General features: G+C 46.4%; 1 protein-coding gene across 2 annotated transcripts in view; it reads right to left on the reverse strand.

The window, feature by feature from the left end:
• LOC306915621 (disks large homolog 5-like) overlaps nucleotides 1-18657 on the reverse strand; it is a 67145-nt gene that overhangs the window by 15977 nt on the left and 32511 nt on the right. For both annotated transcript variants that reach the window (XM_079493071.1, XM_079493070.1), the window contains exons 9-25: nucleotides 17891-18075; nucleotides 17316-17441; nucleotides 15415-15547; nucleotides 14747-14874; nucleotides 14167-14227; nucleotides 13222-13336; nucleotides 12699-12802; nucleotides 11127-11219; nucleotides 9267-9716; nucleotides 7802-8046; nucleotides 6974-7184; nucleotides 5793-6029; nucleotides 4532-4658; nucleotides 3123-3282; nucleotides 2034-2164; nucleotides 1069-1152; nucleotides 406-589 (exon numbers count right to left, since the gene is read on the reverse strand). In XM_079493071.1, coding sequence (XP_079349197.1) covers nucleotides 406-589; nucleotides 1069-1152; nucleotides 2034-2164; nucleotides 3123-3282; nucleotides 4532-4658; nucleotides 5793-6029; nucleotides 6974-7184; nucleotides 7802-8046; nucleotides 9267-9716; nucleotides 11127-11219; nucleotides 12699-12802; nucleotides 13222-13336; nucleotides 14167-14227; nucleotides 14747-14874; nucleotides 15415-15547; nucleotides 17316-17441; nucleotides 17891-18075 — 2774 coding nt within the window. The remainder of the gene's footprint in view (nucleotides 1-405; nucleotides 590-1068; nucleotides 1153-2033; nucleotides 2165-3122; nucleotides 3283-4531; nucleotides 4659-5792; nucleotides 6030-6973; nucleotides 7185-7801; nucleotides 8047-9266; nucleotides 9717-11126; nucleotides 11220-12698; nucleotides 12803-13221; nucleotides 13337-14166; nucleotides 14228-14746; nucleotides 14875-15414; nucleotides 15548-17315; nucleotides 17442-17890; nucleotides 18076-18657) is intronic.

The raw sequence follows: 18657 nt of genomic DNA on the forward strand, positions 1-18657 counted from the left end.
TTTTGAAAAAAAAAAATGTCACCCCACCACCCCAGTCCTTCCCCCTCCCCCCTAAGTGAATATTTTTACCGTCTGAAAAAAATTTTTTGGGGGGAAAACAAGTAGTAGGAAAAGGAAAAGTAGTAAAAAATATTCACTACGCATTTTTTTAAGGACACACTGAATAAGGTGTGTATGTGTGTGTGGGTACAGGCTTTAGTTCCGACATACTATTGGTCCGACATTAGAACCAATAGTAGGTTGTCGTCATTAGAACGACAACCTACCTTAAACCCTAACCTAACCATAACCGCAAGCACGGCAGCAGCGCTTGTTCGACCGCATGTCCGACCGTTGTGTCCGCATGTCGGACCTTTGGTGTGTCGGATCTGCATGTGCAGCATCCCGTGTGGGGCATCTATCTACCTGTCGCTGCGCGGCCTGTCTCCGACCGGCGCGGGGCTGACGGAGATCCTGGGAGGCAGCGTCGTGGAGATGGAGATGGAGCTCTGCGACGACGGGGTGCTGCCGAAGGACGACGTCTCCATCAGGTTGACGGGGGACATGGGAGGAGGCGTGGGGCTGCTGCACTCTGAGTGAGACAGAGAGCCTGGACACGGCGTCCCGACAACACACAAGACCGCCGTCATTTACAACCCGATAATCAACAATATGGTCCTTATCAAGACCATGCAATGGAGGCAATATGGACATTTCCTATGTACTGTGTACTAGGGCTTTAAGCAACTAGTCGACTATTCAACTAGTCGACTAGTAAATCCACTAGTCGACCTCGTTTTCCCCGTTTTTGTAGGCCTTAATTATAGGCCTACCTATACATAATAGGTAGGCCTAGTTAAACAACTAGTCGACTAGTAAACTAGGCAACTAACTAGTCAACTAGTAAAAATCACTAGAAGTGAAAGCCCTACTGTGTACCGTGAGTAGGCGACTAGGAAACACGGAAGTGAAAGTACTGTCGCCGAAGTGAAAACAATGTGAAACAGCGCTGTACAACAACTATTCTTTATGTTTACTTATGTGTCCGGTAAAGACTGAGGTTAGAGTTAAGAGTTACTCCATAGTTACCTCTGTCAGAGCCAGTTGCACGTGGATACCGTGGTGTTGGGAGTTTAATGCGTTCCGTCCTGAACTGTAAAGTAGTGGAAGATCCTAGAGAGATAAAGTCAATATTCACAGCTCATGTTAGGCAAGGAAAATCTGGTCGTTTAGGCCTACATACAGTGCAGTAGAGCTGAGGGCTGCTTCTCCATTATTTGATTAAAATACAATCATAAAAATAGAGACAGACACAAAACTACACAATAATAATCAAATATATTAGTGTTTGAGAAATCTAGTTCAGTCCCTGCCATCCCTTATGGAACTAATCAGGTGTTTTGGTGAATTTTCAGGCTACAAGGTGAACGACACCAAATCCAAAATAATCTGAGAGACTTTTTTTAAGGATTTACTTATTTGGGAAAAAAGAGAACCGACAATGTAGGAGAGTCGATTCCATCAAACTATGACCCCATTATAACATCAGTTACAGAATCTATTAATAGATGGACACTGCTACTTAGTGGAGTGGTTCTCAACCAGTGGTGCGGTGACCACAAGTGGTCCTTGAGTGGGTCCCAGGTGGTCCCCAGCTAAATCATGGAGAGTTGGTAACCGAATTGACTCTCATAGATCTTTCATTCTTGAGAGCGTAAAATGAAACCATACGGGTCCATTGGGTTTCATTTTACGCTCTCAGTCAAGAGTGACATTATTGTTAAACATTTGAATTAGTTAATTTACAAGAAGTCTACACAATCAGAGAATGTAGAGGAATTGTTATTTTGATCGTTTTCCTGTTGTCTCTCCTAATGGTACCAACATCAATACACCATGGAATTGTGCACAACATCGTATCCAACGACAACAAAATATTCTTTCGTTTTGGGTCTGAGAGGCTACTACATCTCATCAAATGGTGGTCTGTGGCTCAAACGCCAAATAAATAATGGGCCTTGAAAAAAAAAGCACTGGCTTCAGTGTGTATTTACCCAGTAGTCTGGCGCTGGAGGGCAGGGAGTTGGTGCTGTGTGGTGCTGGGTGACCGTGGGCAGTCTCAGAGAACTCTCCTCCAGAGCGTTTGTGGCTGAGGTCCAGACTGAGGCGTCCTTGATGCTGGGGACTAGATTTGGAGGGAAAAGCCATGAGTTAAGGGCCATCCATCCACACCAATGTCCAGAACTATACATATGAGTTAAGGGCCATCCATCCACACCAATGTCCAGAACTATACATATGAGTTAAGGGCCATCCATCCACACCAATGTCCAGAACTATACATATCGTTGGGATCACAAAGTACTTAACCCATTTACACCCGAGGACGATTAAAAAAATATATCCAAAAGGTTTTCCATGCCAGTGGTGCTCAACATTTTTCATGTCAAGGACCCCCAGAATTGTTGTGTGTATTTGGCCGCAGACCCCCATGAAAATATGTTTTTCCAGGGACCGCCAGAAACAATGCTTTGAATTAAAAAAGGTTTGCTCTGAAAGAATGCATGTTCACGATTTTTCCAAAAATATCAGATCTGCTATTTTTCAATAGCTAAAGTATAACATAACGCTTAAAACACCAAAAGGGACTAGAGGAGGTGGAGGAGGAGGGGGTTCGGATCTCACCTGCTGTGTGACTGTGGGTGGACCCCTGGACCAGGAGGAGGAGGGGGTTCGGATCTCACCTGCTGTGTGACTGTGGGTGGACCCCTGGACCAGGAGGTGGAGGAGGAGGAGGGGGTTGGATCTCACCTGGTGTGTGACTGTGGGTGGACCCCTGGACCAGGAGGTGGAGGAGGAGGAGGAGGAGGGGGTTGGATCTCACCTGGTGTGTGACTGTGGGTGGACCCCTGGACCAGGAGGTGGAGGAGGAGGAGGAGGGGGTTCCGATCTCACCTGGTGTGTGACTGTGGGTGGACCCCTGGACCAGGAGGTGGAGGAGGAGGAGGAGGGGTTCGGATCTCACTTGGTGTGTGACTGTGGGTGGACCCCTGGACCAGGAGGAGGAGGGGGTTCGGATCTCACCTGGTGTGTGACTGTGGGTGGACCCCTGGACCAGGAGGAGGAGGGGGTTCGGATCTCACCTGGTGTGTGACTGTGGGTGGACCCCTGGACCAGGAGGTGGAGGAAGAGGAGGAGGAGGAGGAGGAGGGGGTTGGATCTCGTGGCTCCAGGCGGTGTAGACCGGGTTCCTCATCACAGCCGTCACAGCGGGGCAGGGGGCCAGGCCTCGATGGGGAGGGTCTGCACGCCCAAAGGATCGGAGACACCACGGAACAGGGAGAGAGAGAGTCAGAAGCAGAGATGATAATATGTTATTTATTTATCCTAGAGGCTGATCAAAATCACTTCAAACCCTAAATCAAGATTTTATTATTTCTAGGATTGAGTACTTGACATGCACGGGTGCGCACGCACGCATGCACGCACGCACGCACGCACGCACGCGCACACACACACACACACAGTATTGTGCGTACTTGGACCACAAAGTCCTGTAATATAAGGTCTTATATTTAAAAAAAAGGATTTGCCGATATATCTATATAAAATAAAATAAATAATGAAATAAAAACCTTGCCCTTGATTATTCGATTAATCAAGAGAATCATTGATGAGACGATTGTTGTAACCCAACAAAAGACTGTGGGTGGTTAGGGCGGAAACCGGGAGGGAGAGGCCAAGGGGACTTACGGGCAGACATGGTGCTGCTGTAGCCTCCAACTGGAGGGGAGAGGCCAAGGGGACTTACGTGCAGACATGGTGCTGCTGTAGCCTCCAACTGGAGGGAGAGGCCAAGGGGACTTACGTGCAGACATGGTGCTGCTGTAGCCTCCAACTGGAGGGAGAGGCCAAGGGGACTTACGTGCAGACATGGTGCTGCTGTAGCCTCCAACTGGAGGGAGAGGCCAAGGGGACTTACGTGCAGACATGGTGCTGCTGTAGCCTCCAACTGGAGGGAGAGGCCAAGGGGACTTACGTGCAGACATGGTGCTGCTGTAGCCTCCAACTGGAGGGAGAGGCCAAGGGGACTTACGTGCAGACATGGTGCTGCTGTAGCCTCCAACTGGAGGGAGAGGCCAAGGGGACTTACGTGCAGACATGGTGCTGCTGTAGCCTCCAACTGGAGGGAGAGGCCAAGGGGACTTACGTGCAGACATGGTGCTGCTGTAGCCTCCAACTGGAGGGAGAGGCCAAGGGGACTTACGTGCAGACATGGTGCTGCTGTAGCCTCCAACTGGAGGGAGAGGCCAAGGGGACTTACGTGCAGACATGGTGCTGCTGTAGCCTCCAACTGGAGGGAGAGGCCAAGGGGACTTACGTGCAGACATGGTGCTGCTGTAGCCTCCAACTGGAGGGAGAGGCCAAGGGGACTTACGTGCAGACATGGTGCTGCTGTAGCCTCCAACTGGAGGGAGAGGCCAAGGGGACTTACGTGCAGACATGGTGCTGCTGTAGCCTCCAACTGGAGGGAGAGGCCAAGGGGACTTACGTGCAGACATGGTGCTGCTGTAGCCTGGCGGTACGAAGGGCATGCTGTAGCGATGGGAGCGCATGGGAGAGAAACGCACCAGGTCCACCGGCTCTGGGGACTGCTCGTCAGTGGAGAAACCATGGACCTGCACAGGAGGACAACAGTAGGTGGAAAAAGTACTTGAGCTGAGGTCAAAATTCAAAAAAATGTCTTCATGACAGTTTTCTGAAAAACGTTCTATGTCAGTCGTTCTCAAACATTTTCATGTCAAGGACCCCCAAAAATACAAGTAATTGGCCACCGACCCCCATCTGAAAATATGTTGTTCCAGCCCCCCTGCCCCCCCCCCCCCCAGAAGCAAAGATTTGAGTTAAAAATGTCTGCTCTGAAAGAATATATTCGAAGATTTGCACCACATTTTCACGATTAAAAAAAAATAGCAGATCTACAAGCTCTATGAGCTTGTACATGTAGATCTGCTATTTTTCAATAGCTAAAGTAATGCTTAAAACACAAAAAGGGGTTGCCGTCCTGAATGAAAAGTATCAATACTGCAATATAGACATACTTTGTTACAAGTAAAAGTGTACTTGAGTGAAAAGTACTGGCATCGAATGTACCAAAACTTAAAAGTAGTCATTATGCAGAATGTTCCATTTCATGTATACAATTATTTTGAAAAAAAAAAAAAAAAGCAGATCTATTTTAAGTGGTTAAAAGCTAAAGGTGACACAGATGCATTCCAGGTCTTAACCCATTCAGGACGGGAACCCCGTTTGGTGTTATCTTATACTTTAGCCGTTGAAAAATAGCAGATCTACAAGCTCGTAGCGCGGCACTTAGAAGCTCATCTGCTATTTTTGAAAAATCGTGAAAATGTGGTGGAAATCTTTGAATATATATTCTTTCAGAGCGAACGTTTTTTCACTCCCATCTTTGCTTCTGGGGGGTCCCTGCATGGAACAATATATTAAAACACATTTTGTGCCCAAGACGTCTGGAGACATCTTGGGCACAAAAATCCTTCTTTTTTTTCCAAAACATCCTTTTTTTTTGGCGAAATCAGATGGGCACTCCACGTCGCTATTCTGAAAGAATACAAGGGCACATAATGTGTTAAGATGGGGGGTCCGCAGACAAATAAAGATAATTCTGGGGGTCCTTGACATGAAATAGGTTGAGAACCACTGGCATAGAAACATACGTTTTTTTCAAAAAAATAGTTTTGAAGACATTATTTTGTAGAATGGACCTCAGGTCAAAATGGGTTGATACATACCTGGATAGGGATGATGGGGATGTGCAGGGGGGTGACGTTTCGCCTTAGCGCCGGGGCAGACTTGGGCCGGTAGCGCTTCCTGTCCGGCTCCTCCGTCCTCGGCCTGCTCCCCCCCTCCTCCTCCTCCTCCTCAGCGGCGGCGGCGGGCTTCCTGGAGCCCGTCATCTTGGAGGACTCCGCCGGAGACGACGAGGTGTCCGCGTAGTAGTGCTGCTTCCCCACCGCGTCCCCGTTGTCCTGTAGGGGGCAGCGTCGTCAGGATCATGACATTTTACTTGGACCATTCACTACAGTTCGATTGACAATTTGACTGCGTTTTGGACATTAAACATTAGAACAACTAGAGCGGTGGCCGTTGGGCACTGGACTACTTGGAACGATGTTCCAGTTGGAAATGAATGCCCCACCCAGAACTGTGTCCACTGTCCATATATGGAGTTCTTTGTCAGGCATGCCCAAATATGGAGTCTATGCAGACGTCAGAATGAGGCCAGCTCCATATACGGACACTGGGCAGGGGCCCTGTCCAGAGCCCAGGCAGGGGCCCTGTCCAGAGCCCGGGCAGTGGCAATTTGTGGTGGTTCTGGACAACCACTGTGTCCGACCGACTTGACACCGGGCACTGCACTCCCTGTGGGGTTGTGGAACGCGTGTGTCAAATTTGAAGTCGGTGGGGCGAACGGTTCTCGAGTTACGTGCATTACAACAGTACACACACACAGAGACTTGGTGCATTTATAGTTAGAGATGTCAATGTCCCTTGGTTGGAAGTGGAACATATACAAATCGAAATGAGATGTCTGTGTAGTGTGCCTTTTAGGCTTTGTAAAGAAGAAAGTTAACATTGCACAGAGGCTGAGCAGAAAAAACAAACAACGCCACGTAGGAGGTCTCCGCGTTTCCTAATCGCAGCCAGTCGGCTCCAGGTGTGCCCCTGCGTCGATTACATCTGAGTGATAAGAAACATACTGTCCAATCTGCTAAGGTCACTCAGTCTTTCTGACGTGAAAAAATAAAAATACATGAATGAATAAATGAATGAATACAAATGTATTCTGAACTTTGCGATTTAAATATTGTGTCATGATATACACCACTACAAAAGAATTGCGTTTATATCTCAAATGATTATGCTCAGGCGATTATAAATATGTGCCAATAGTGACGGACGGTAGGTTTACCAGGGGGCTTAGCGGCCGGGCCGGGGGGGAGGCTGACGGCGTTCCGTTGGCCGTGGTGGTGATGGTGGAGTCGGACGCCGAGCTGTTCTGCTGCCGGTGCTTGAACCGGAACGAGTCGCTCCTGGCGGGCGGCGTGGGAGGAGGGGCCGGGCCGGGAGGACCCCCCCCGGCCCCTCCCTCCGACTTGGAGCTCTGCGGGGAGTGGTGCCCCCTGCATGGGGCATAGTGTTGATTATGACAGCAATTTTTGTTTTTGAATAAAAAACTTAATTTAGTTTGAGTCATATTTTAAGTCCTATACTAGTATTTTAGTATTAGTCTAGTTTTAGTCGACTAAATCTACACAGTTGACCAAAATGTATTTTGGCGGGCCTTGATGGCATCAGAATGGATGATTTTGCACTTTGTTACATGCTGAAAATAGCAGATCTACAAGCTCACAACGCGTCGCAGCGCGGCACGTTGCGAGCTTGTAGATCTGCTATTTTCAGCATGCAACCAAACATAAAGGGCTCCATCTTGCGCCACCCTTATTGATATTTGTAGATCAGCTATTTGAACTATTTTAAAAGGTTTTTTAAAATAGTAAAACAATGACAAATAAGTTTAGTTTAATAATGTATTGTCTTTTAGTTCTACCGGATCTCTTCTCCACTAGTCCCTCCATAACATTTTAATCTAGTTCTAATTTGTTGACCAAATTGTCAGTATATTCAGTTATAGCTTTAGTCATCATAGCTTAGTTTTCATTTAGTTTTCCTCGGGTGAAAAAAAGGTAGTCGACGAACATATTTCGTCATGGTTCTAGTCAATGAAATCAACACTAACCTGGGCAGCTGCGACAGGGACAGGTAGTCCAGCTTGGGGGGCGCGGCGTCGACGGGCCTCTTGAATGCGTCCACCACGTCGAAGATGGACTTGCGCTGCTTGACGGGCTTCTTGTAGATGGAGAGCTGGGCGCACGCCTCGGGTACAGAGGCTCCTCCCACTCCCACCATCACCTTGGGCCACGTGCCCCCGGCGCTGGCCTTCTCCTGCGTTCTGTCCGGGGAGGACTGCTGCTGGTGGTAGGGCTGTCACGGTTACACATGACAAGTTGACCATTCATTGTTTGTATTGAACCTTGGAACGTTAAAAGTATAAATAATTCCGTTTGTCTTTTAGCCCATTTAGGTCTGACGTCGAAAAATAAAAAATAAAAGTCTTCTGAAAGAATATATATATTTAAAGAGTTGTACCGCATTTTCATGATTTTTCAAAAAAAGCAGACCTACAAGCTCGTAGCGTGCCACTCGGTGGCGCGCTATGAGCTTGTAGATCTGCTATTTTTAAATAGCTAAAGTATAACATAATGCTTAGTTAAAACACCAAAAGGGGTTCCCGTCCAGAATGGTTAGGCTTCGTGATCACAAATTGCACAGGGCACTTTTTGACAAATAACTAAAAGATACAAAGAAATCACTGACACGTAGGTGCTCCGATCGATCGGCCAAGGATCGGTGATCGGACGATTTTCACTTTCACCCCTCTCTCCGCACGCGCACACACACACACACACACACACACACACACACACACACACACACACACACACACACACACACACACACACACACACACACACACACACACACACACACACACACACACACACACACACACACACACACACACACACACACACACACACACAGGAAATATTCAAATTTTCCTCTTACACACAAGATCGGTATCAGCCGATCGTGAGAAAAACAATCGGTGATCGGGATCAGTCTCAAAAACCGTGATCGGAGCACCTCTACTGACTACTTTTTTGAGTGGTGTAAACCACTCCTACGACTGGCTTTGTTAGTTTACGTGTCTGTCTGTCTGTGCTCAAAAAATGAGCATGGTTGCTACGGTCACCCAGTTTACCCGGGTGTGATTTCATTACGTCAGACATTACGTCAGATCAGAGCTGATCAGGCTATATAATACCTTACACCACTCAGTTCACACAGGTGTGATTTTTTTCTTTCCAAAACAAATGTACAAAATAGTGCTATTTTTGAAAATAAATACATAAATGTATACACATTTTTCAACATGATGAAGGCTGGATAGCCGAAACGTTTGTCCATTATTCACTATGCAAGAATAAAAACTAAAGCAGTTTTTTATTGCATGATTTGAACGCACCATGAGTCAGAGAAGTCACAAAGAAAAGCATTTTTCAACATGGAAACGATTGACGAATATGCAAAATGCAATTGCGATAAAGGCGACCATGTAATAACTGTGACTGTGGCTATACCTGCTGGGGCGCACAGTCGACGGAGACCACAGCGGGGGGGAGGGCGGCGGGGGGACGCCGGTGGATCTCCGCCCTCCTGTAGAAGAACTCCTGATGGGGTTCCGAGGGGGAGGGGCTGTGCGGGGTGGAGGAGCCCCCCCGGTGCGAGGAGGAGGAGGAGGAGGAGGGGCCGCGGGAGCGCAGGGACCCGCTGGAGAACGGCTTGTGGTAGCACGGCGAGCCGCCGCCGTCCACAGTGTCGGCCATATTGTCTTTATGGACGCTGCCATCGCCGCTCGGAGAGCCGCCGGGGCTGTAGATGTCGGTCTGGGTGGAGCTGGTGTTGTGCTTGGCGTTCCTGCAGTTCTTGGCGTGGTGGAGCTCGCACGAGTGCAGCCGGCAGCTCAGACTCTTCTCAGAGTCTCTCAAGCTCTCGAATAAACTCTGCCCGGAGCAGCTGTGTGGGAGGAACTGAAAGCACAAGGAAAAGGATTGAGCCTCGTTACCTTCGACACGAGGCAACACGCAATCGGTTCCCTCTGTGACTCATTCCAGGATGAGACATTCAGCATTCATCCATCTTCTAAACCAAATCAAAACAAATGCTAAGATTGCAATGACTCACAAAATTGACTTTGGCTTTCACCTTGATCCCCATCTGTTGTAGTGTTGGGGGGAGGGGGGACTAAAACTAACAAAACCAAATGGAACAATACTACTAATTTCTGCGTGGTTATAGAAACCATTAGCAACGGTGGTTCAATAATGTAGCATTACCTGTACGCTCAGAGTTATGGGGGGCCCAACCAATGCCAAACTTGGGCGTGCTTGAAATAATGAAGTTTGTTCTTCGGTGCTAAATGCAGACTTCATTTAAGGGATATGCTCAGGGACTAATGCAGACTTCATTTACCTTCATAAGGGATATGCTCAGGGACTAATGCAGACTTCATTTACCTTCATAAGGGATATGCTCAGGGACTAATGCAGACTTCATTTACCTTCATAAGGGATATGCTCAGGGACTAATGCAGACTTCATTTACCTTCATAAGGGATATGCTCAGGGACTAATGCAGACTTCATTTACCTTCATAAGGGATATGCTCAGGGACTAATGCAGACTTCATTTACCTTCATAAGGGATATGCTCAGGGACTAATGCAGACTTCATTTACCTTCATAAGGGATATGCTCAGGGACTAATGCAGACTTCATTTACCTTCATAAGGGATATGCTCAGGGACTAATGCAGACTTCATTTACCTTCATAAGGGATATGCTCAGGGACTAATGCAGACTTCATTTACCTTCATAAGGGATATGCTCAGGGACTAATGCAGACTTCATTTACCTTCATAAGGGATATGCTCAGGGACTAATGCAGACTTCATTTACCTTCATAAGGGATATGCTCAGGGACTAATGCAGACTTAATTTACCTTCATAAGGGATATGCTCAGGGACTAATGCAGACTTCATTTACCTTCATAAGGGATATGCTCAGGGACTAATGCAGACTTCATTTACCTTCATAAGGGATATGCTCAGGGACTAATGCAGACTTCATTTACCTTCATAAGGGATATGCTCAGGGACTAATGCAGACTTCATTTACCTTCATAAGGGATATGCTCAGGGACTAATGCAGACTTCATTTACCTTCATAAGGGATATGCTCAGGGACTAATGCAGACTTCATTTACCTTCATAAGGGATATGCTCAGGGACTAATGCAGACTTCATTTACCTTCATAAGGGATATGCTCAGGGACTAATGCAGACTTCATTTACCTTCATAAGGGATATGCTCAGGGACTAATGCAGACTTCATTTACCTTCATAAGGGATATGCTCAGGGACTAATGCAGACTTCATTTACCTTCATAAGGGATATGCTCAGGGACTCGCGGCAGTTCCTCAGCAGAGCTTCACATTCGGTCAGGGTCTTGTTGTCAAGTGCAATTCCGTTTATCTGTGAAGTACGGGGGGGGGGGGGGGGGGTCATGAATAATATGCACGACGAGAGAAGCATCTGCACCCTCTGATAAACGCTTCTGTTTATCTTTTGTCGTGTACATTGTCAAGAATCTGCACCCTGTGCTACAACATCATAGTAAGAAAGAACGAAAGAAAGAAAGAAAGAAAGAAAGAAAGAAAGAAAGAAAGAAAGAAAGAAAGAAAGAAAGAAAGAAAGAAATAATAATAAAGAAAATAGATGGCTTCCCTAACAAAGGCAACTTTGCAGAGCTAAATGATGTCTTACGCAACACTAGAGGGCACTAGAGGTTAATGTTAGTGCAGCTCTCCACCAGGAGGCATGGATTAAAAGCGAACCGTGTGAACTTACAGCTAGCAGTCTGTCCCCGACAGTGAGACAGTGTGAACTTACAGCTAGCAGTCTGTCCCCGACAGTGAGACAGTGTGAACTTACAGCTAGCAGTCTGTCCCCGACAGTGAGACAGTGTGAACTTACAGCTAGCAGTCTGTCCCCGACAGTGAGACAGTGTGAACTTACAGCTAGCAGTCTGTCCCCGACAGTGAGACAGTGTGAACTTACAGCTAGCAGTCTGTCCCCGACAGTGAGACAGTGTGAACTTACAGCTAGCAGTCTGTCCCCGACAGTGAGACAGTGTGAACTTACAGCTAGCAGTCTGTCCCCGACAGTGAGAACTTACAGCTAGCAGTCTGTCCCTGACAGTGTGAACTTACAGCTAGCAGTCTGTCCCCGACAGTGAGAACTTACAGCTAGCAGTCTGTCCCTGACAGTGTGAACTTACAGCTAGCAGTCTGTCCCCGACAGTGTGAACTTACAGCTAGCAGTCTGTCCCCGACAGTGTGAACTTACAGCTAGCAGTCTGTCCCCGACAGTGTGAACTTACAGCTAGCAGTCTGTCCCCGACAGTGTGAACTTACAGCTAGCAGTCTGTCCCCGACAGTGTGAACTTACAGCTAGCAGTCTGTCCCCGACAGTGAGACAGTGTGAACTTACAGCTAGCAGTCTGTCCCCGACAGTGAGACAGTGAGAACTTACAGCTAGCAGTCTGTCCCCGACAGTGTGAACTTACAGCTAGCAGTCTGTCCCCGACAGTGAGACAGTGTGAACTTACAGCTAGCAGTCTGTCCCCGACAGTGAGAACTTACAGCTAGCAGTCTGTCCCCGACAGTGTGAACTTACAGCTAGCAGTCTGTCCCCGACAGTGTGAACTTACAGCTAGCAGTCTGTCCCCGACAGTGAGACAGTGTGAACTTACAGCTAGCAGTCTGTCCCCGACAGTGAGACAGTGTGAACTTACAGCTAGCAGTCTGTCCCCGACAGTGAGAACTTACAGCTAGCAGTCTGTCCCCGACAGTGAGACAGTGAGACAGTGTGACAGTGAGACAGTGTGAACTTAAAGCTAGCAGTCTGTCCCCGACAGTGAGACAGTGTGACAGTGAGACAGTGTGAACTTACAGCTAGCAGTCTGTCCCCGACAGTGAGACAGCTGTCCTTGGCAGCTGGACTGCCCTGAGACAGCGCAGCCACAAACACTCCACTCTCCAGCCCGATGCCACAGTCTGGGAAGACAAAAAGAACCACAATTCTGTTCATTCATTATGAAGCTCATAATGAGCTCATAATGAATCTACAAGCTCATAGCATGGCACCGAGTGCCGCGCTACAAGCTTGTAGATCTGCTATTTTTGAAAAATCGTGAAAATGTGTCGCAAATTTGGAATATATATTCTTTCAGAGTGAAGAATTTTAACTAAAATCTTTGCTTCTGGGGGGTGCCTGGAACAACATATTTTGAGATGGGGGTCGGAGGCATTTTTGGGGTCCTTGACAGGAAATATAGAGCACCACTGATACAGAAACATAGGTATTTCAGAAAACCGGGGTCCAGTCCATTCAAACAAAGACGAGCAAAAATCTAAGATTGCTGTCAAAATTAAAGGCTGGGTCCAGGAGGAACGCTCTGGGATGACGAGCCTACCTTTGTGACCGACGAGGTTCAACTGGACGGGAGCGACGATCCGCCCGCCGAGGGACTTCCGCCGTCGGACCACCATGTTGATCACTCCCTCTCCACTGAGCACCGCCTTTATCACCTGGTTGGAAGTTTGGTTTATAGGTCAGTTCATTTCAACAGCAAATAACCACACATTGACACAGTATCAAATTAAAAGCTATAGGGTAAATTATGTGTTTTTTGCTTAAAACAAAAATATATAAAATACATTAAATCACTATATTCTGATAGTAATCATTGCTATAGAGTGTTTGTTCAGTAACAGGGGTCTCTCTGTCTCTCCACCTCTTTAATAAACAGAAAATAGGCCTGGGCCATGGCTCAATGGTCCAGGCACCTTGGCTGATAATCCAGCCTGGCAGTGTGCCGCGGGTTCGACTCCCGATCCCGACGGCCTTTACTGCATGTCTTCCCCCCATCTCTCTCACCATTTCCTGTCAGCCTACTGTCTGTCCCTCCATAAAAAATATAAAATAAAGGCGAAAGCCACAAAAAAAACCATTTAAATAAACAGAAAATACATTTTCAGGTAGGTGATATAATTTCAGACAATCAGGAAAGAGTATAATTTTCCAGTTCCAATTTTGTCTGCTCATTTCTTTGTCTCATCACTTACAATTGCACTTGTTTAATCTGGACCCTTAGTGGTCCATTTGTTTCCATCTGTACACTCTCAAGAGTTACAGCTACTGTACATACTGTAAGGGTCCATTTGGTTCCTAACTATCCATCATTTATCTGGGGACCCCGGCCCGTCTTGTGGCAAAGCAGAGGCACTACTAATACATATTCCAGTTTCACCCAACATGTACAGCACCTATTATTTATTTATTGGACGTTTTCGACACACATACAAAAAGAAGAAGTAGTGAAGTCTTCTTCAAAAGGAACCTTTTGCTCTGTGTTTACCTGTTTTCTATCCTTATTGGTCAGGTCCACGTCGTTTATCTTCAGCAGCCAATCATTCACCCTGTAGGTACGGAGAACAAACAAATCATTGTTTTTTTGGAGGGAAATTATGCAAAGAGCAGAAGGAACTATGTCGCAGCTATGCACCGTGAATTGGTTCTCAATGCCAGGTCCGGGGACCGCCATGGGTCCACAATTATTATTATTAATTGATTTATGTTTATTTTATTTATTTATGCTTTTTATGCCTTTATAATTATGTCCATATCAAATAAATAAACATAAACAAACATTATTGATAGGATACTATTTTGACAGGAAATGGGGAGTGACACACATGCAAGGGCCGCCGTGGTCGGGACTCGTCGAATACGGCGACACGCCGTCAGGCTACTTTGCGAGCCTACAGGTCCCCGGGGAGTGGACCACTACGCCAGCGATCCCGGGCCTCCAAATGGGACTTTTCTGGGTCTGTAACTCTTTGAGTTAAACTAGTTACAGACCTGTACGTAAGGGTTCCATTTGGACCCCTGGGTGGTTCCCCGGACCCGGCATTGAGAATATGTGGTAAAATGTTTACCTTAATCTTCCCTCTGCGATACTTCCTTTGTCCACCTTACTGACAAAAATGCCACAATCTCCTGGTAAATAGGAATCATTTACCCCTTCAGCGATATCAAACCCAAGTGCCTTCAAATCCATGTCCTCCTGAAACGAGACGATACAAGAACAGACCATGGATCTCTGATTATTTCATAAGTGTCTCGTCACATTTGAACGTAGTGTTACAGTAAGTGGTATTTTCTTTTGTTGTTCAAAAATTAAAGCTCTATAATAAAAACACTTCTATAGGGTGTTTGTTCAGTCACAGGAATCTCCCCGTCTCTTGATCGTTTTAATAAAAAAGAAAATACATTTTCAGGTGGGTTGCCAATTTCTGCGTACTTTGTCATCACTTCCAATTTCACTAGTTTATCCAGTATTCTGTGTGAGTTTTCTCTTCCCGATTAGATCAAATTAGGTATCCTGGCCTTAAAATGCATTTTCTAAAGAGCTGGAGAGACAGGGAGACCCCTGTTACTGAACAAACACTATATAGAGCAATTTTAAAATGTACGTTACATGACTTTGAGCCAGGATTCTAGTACGTTCAACTTTGTATACTAAAAATGTATGTGTATTTAAGCCTGTATTCCAGTACTTTGTATACTACGTTTGTAGAAAACGATAACGGAGCCGTGTTCGTACTCTGTCTTTCTCGAACTCGACGACCTCCGTCTCCCATTCCATGGAGTCCGTGTCGATGGCGGAGTCGTGTGAGCTGTGGGCCATGAGCTGCCGATACCTCGCTTCACTCTCCAACTGGTCCTCCATCTTCTCCCTGTACGTTGTTCACAACTCTGTTAGGTCTGGACAACACACTGAAAACATTCCAAAACAGACGTATAACAAAGGGTTGTCCCGATCCGATCACGTGATCGGAAATCGTTGCCGATGATCACGTAATTTTCAAATGAGAATCGGATAGGGAGAAAACAAGACTGGATATTGTCTGTGATTTTGGATATTGTACTATTAACTATTGTGATATGGAATAAGTGACTGTTCTATAAAAATATAAATATCGGATCGGGAAAAATCGGTATCGGCAGATACTCGAAAATAAGCAATCGACAAGCTCACAGTACGACACATTGAGTGATTGTAGATCGCCCATCTTTGCCATTTATTTTTATAATCGTTAATTAATTGTAAACAAGGCAAAAGTTTGCAATAATCATCATAGCATTGATTTGAATTGTCTATGATTGGTCTGACTGAGGCCCAATTTTCCACCAAAAGAACTTTGGTTCTAGAACTAGTTCCGTTCTTTATTACATTTTTGTATGATGGTTTATATCACATCTGCATCTTCCAACCTGAATAGTGACACCTCCACTTTGGTTCCCACAAGAAATAATGTTTGGTTTCAGTTCTGAACCACCTTTTAAGGGATCTGAACCAATTAATTTAGGCGGGTAAAAAAAATAACACAGAACCGGTTCAACCCTGGTGGAAAAGGGGCCTCTGAATGGCACTCAGATCCAGTAAGTGACATAAACCATTGTCACCACTGGGTGGCACAAAAGCTCCGGTCTGAACTCTGAAATCTCCCACATAAATGGAAACGTGAACATCTAGTGCTGTATATTATGGGGCCGTGTCCCAAGTGTTTTATTATGAGTGACGGAGCACTTTGGAAAACATCAGTGTTGCCATGTCTGCTCATTATGAGCGACTTTGGGCTGGTTTTCCTGTAAAGTCGCTTGTAAATATTGTTTCTTTTGGGGCTTGTTTTCATAGACCAGCTGGTTGCTTATTTCAACACTGGATATCATGTCCAGAGTAGCCTGGCCCAGCCCGTGTAGATTTCTGCTCTAGAGGGGCGGGGGCGGGTGCCAGCACGGAAAAAGCGGTTGATCCTATTGGTTCAGCGATCTGAGTGCCCGCCAATCAGCAGCAGCTAGAGGCGGGATAGCTGCTGCTGATTGGCCAGGCCGTTTTGTGGCCAGGCATCAAGTCTGCCTGAGAGTTCCCAGATGGGAGCAGGAGGGGGGAACCCAGTGTACTCTCTGCTGCCCCATCTGGCGGAGTCAGGTTACCCCGCCTCCTCTCCCGGTAGAAAACAGTGGAGAACACTGACATCACCACATTTGGAGCGACACCCCTTTGCACTGTTATTGGATAGCGAAATACAAGTTGTCTCCCACTTCTTATGCCAGATCTTCCTATGCGTTTCCCCAGGCTTGTTTTTTTTAGGCGAATGCAAACGAAAATAAAAGCCTGGGTACCGACGCTATGTCCAGAGAGACACCTCTGCTCATATCAGTGACCGTGTCTCTCCAACCCTCTGCATAGGAAAGCCATTGACGATGCTCTCCCCAAAAGTAAAAATATGTTCTGCTTATGGAGGAGCACTAACAATAACCCACCAAAAGACGCTGTGTGTGTGTGTGTGCGTGTGCGTGCGTGCGTGCGTGCGTGTGTGTCTTTTCCAATGAAATGCATGGCAGAGAGGAGGCGCTGGCGGCTCCAAAAAACAAACGTTTGCTGTGAACGAAAATGGCGTGACAATGAAGAGCTGTGAACCGGAGGACTGACTGACTCACTTCAGCTCCTTGAGTTCCCGCGCGGCGTCGTTCTTCTGCTTCCTCATGTCGTCCAGGTTCCTCAAGGCGTCCGCCAGGTCGCTCACGGCTCGGTCTCGCTCCCGCCGCAGGTTGTCACACAGCGTGCTGATGACGAGAGGGACACACACACACATGCTCGTGAGACGCCACAGAGTACAGACTGGACTAAACAAACATCATCTTACATCGAAATTCTGAAAAACCTATGTTTCTATCATATAGAAACATAGGTTTTTGTGGTGCTCAAACATTTTCATGTCAAGGACCCCCGGAGTTATTTGGATTTGGCCACCGACCCCCATCAGAAAATATTTTGTTTCAGGGACCCCCCCCAGAAGCAAATATTTGAGTTAAAAATGTTCGCCATGAAAGAATATATATTCAAAGATTGTAAATTGTAAATGTCCATACTGGCTCCATTGCATGGGCTTGATAAGGGCTGCTGACGGAGATGAAATCCTCGGATAACACCCGAAACCGATAGCTCTTTTTTTAGTGCCCCACCGACACGCGATGCAAAAAACGAAGCCAGTATGAACGAGGCATTATATTACCGTATGCTCTCCCTCTCGGCCACAATCTTGTCCCTCTCCTGGAAGGCCCAGTCCCGTCGGCACTTGGCCACCTCGGCCTCCTGCGACGCCTCCTTCAGCTCCTGGGAGATGGCTTCGTACTGCTTCCTCAGAGTCTCCATCTCCTTGTTGGCGCGCTCCATGTCCAGAGTGGCCGAGTCTTGTTTCTGTAGCACCGTGCGGGGAGAAAGCAGGTAGCGTGAATCATCATGACAGCACATTTTGATGTTGTGGCTAGTCATAGTCTTTTGACTAAAAAACAAAATCAGTTTTAGTCACCAGCCACCGACCAGCATCTCTAAAGATTTTGTTCCAGGGAAACATCATAGCCACATAAAGTGGAGCGCACGCACGCACGCACGCACGGGCATTCACTTCTAGTAATTTTTACTAGTTGACTAGTTTACTAGTCGACTAGTTGTTTAACCACCTATTATGTAAAAAAAAAAAAAGAAAAAAAAAAAAACTTTTTCTTTTTTAATAAATATTTGTACATTTAAAAACTGTGTACATTGGTGACTATAAGTATAATCTACCTGATCTTGAGACCTACAAAATCAAGAAAAAAATAAAAAATATCAACTAGTCAACTAGTACCAGCAAGGTCGACTAGTGGATTTACTAGTCGACTAGTTGCTTAATGCCCTAACGCACGCACGCACGCACGCACAATATTTCAAAAAATATATACATTGTTACATTATTATTATAGGTCTCTACAAGCTCAAAAACTGTTGGTCCACGGTGAT

Source organism: Electrona antarctica (assembly GCF_951216825.1).
Source record: "Electrona antarctica genome assembly, chromosome: 22".
NCBI classification, from domain to species: domain Eukaryota; kingdom Metazoa; phylum Chordata; class Actinopteri; order Myctophiformes; family Myctophidae; genus Electrona; species Electrona antarctica.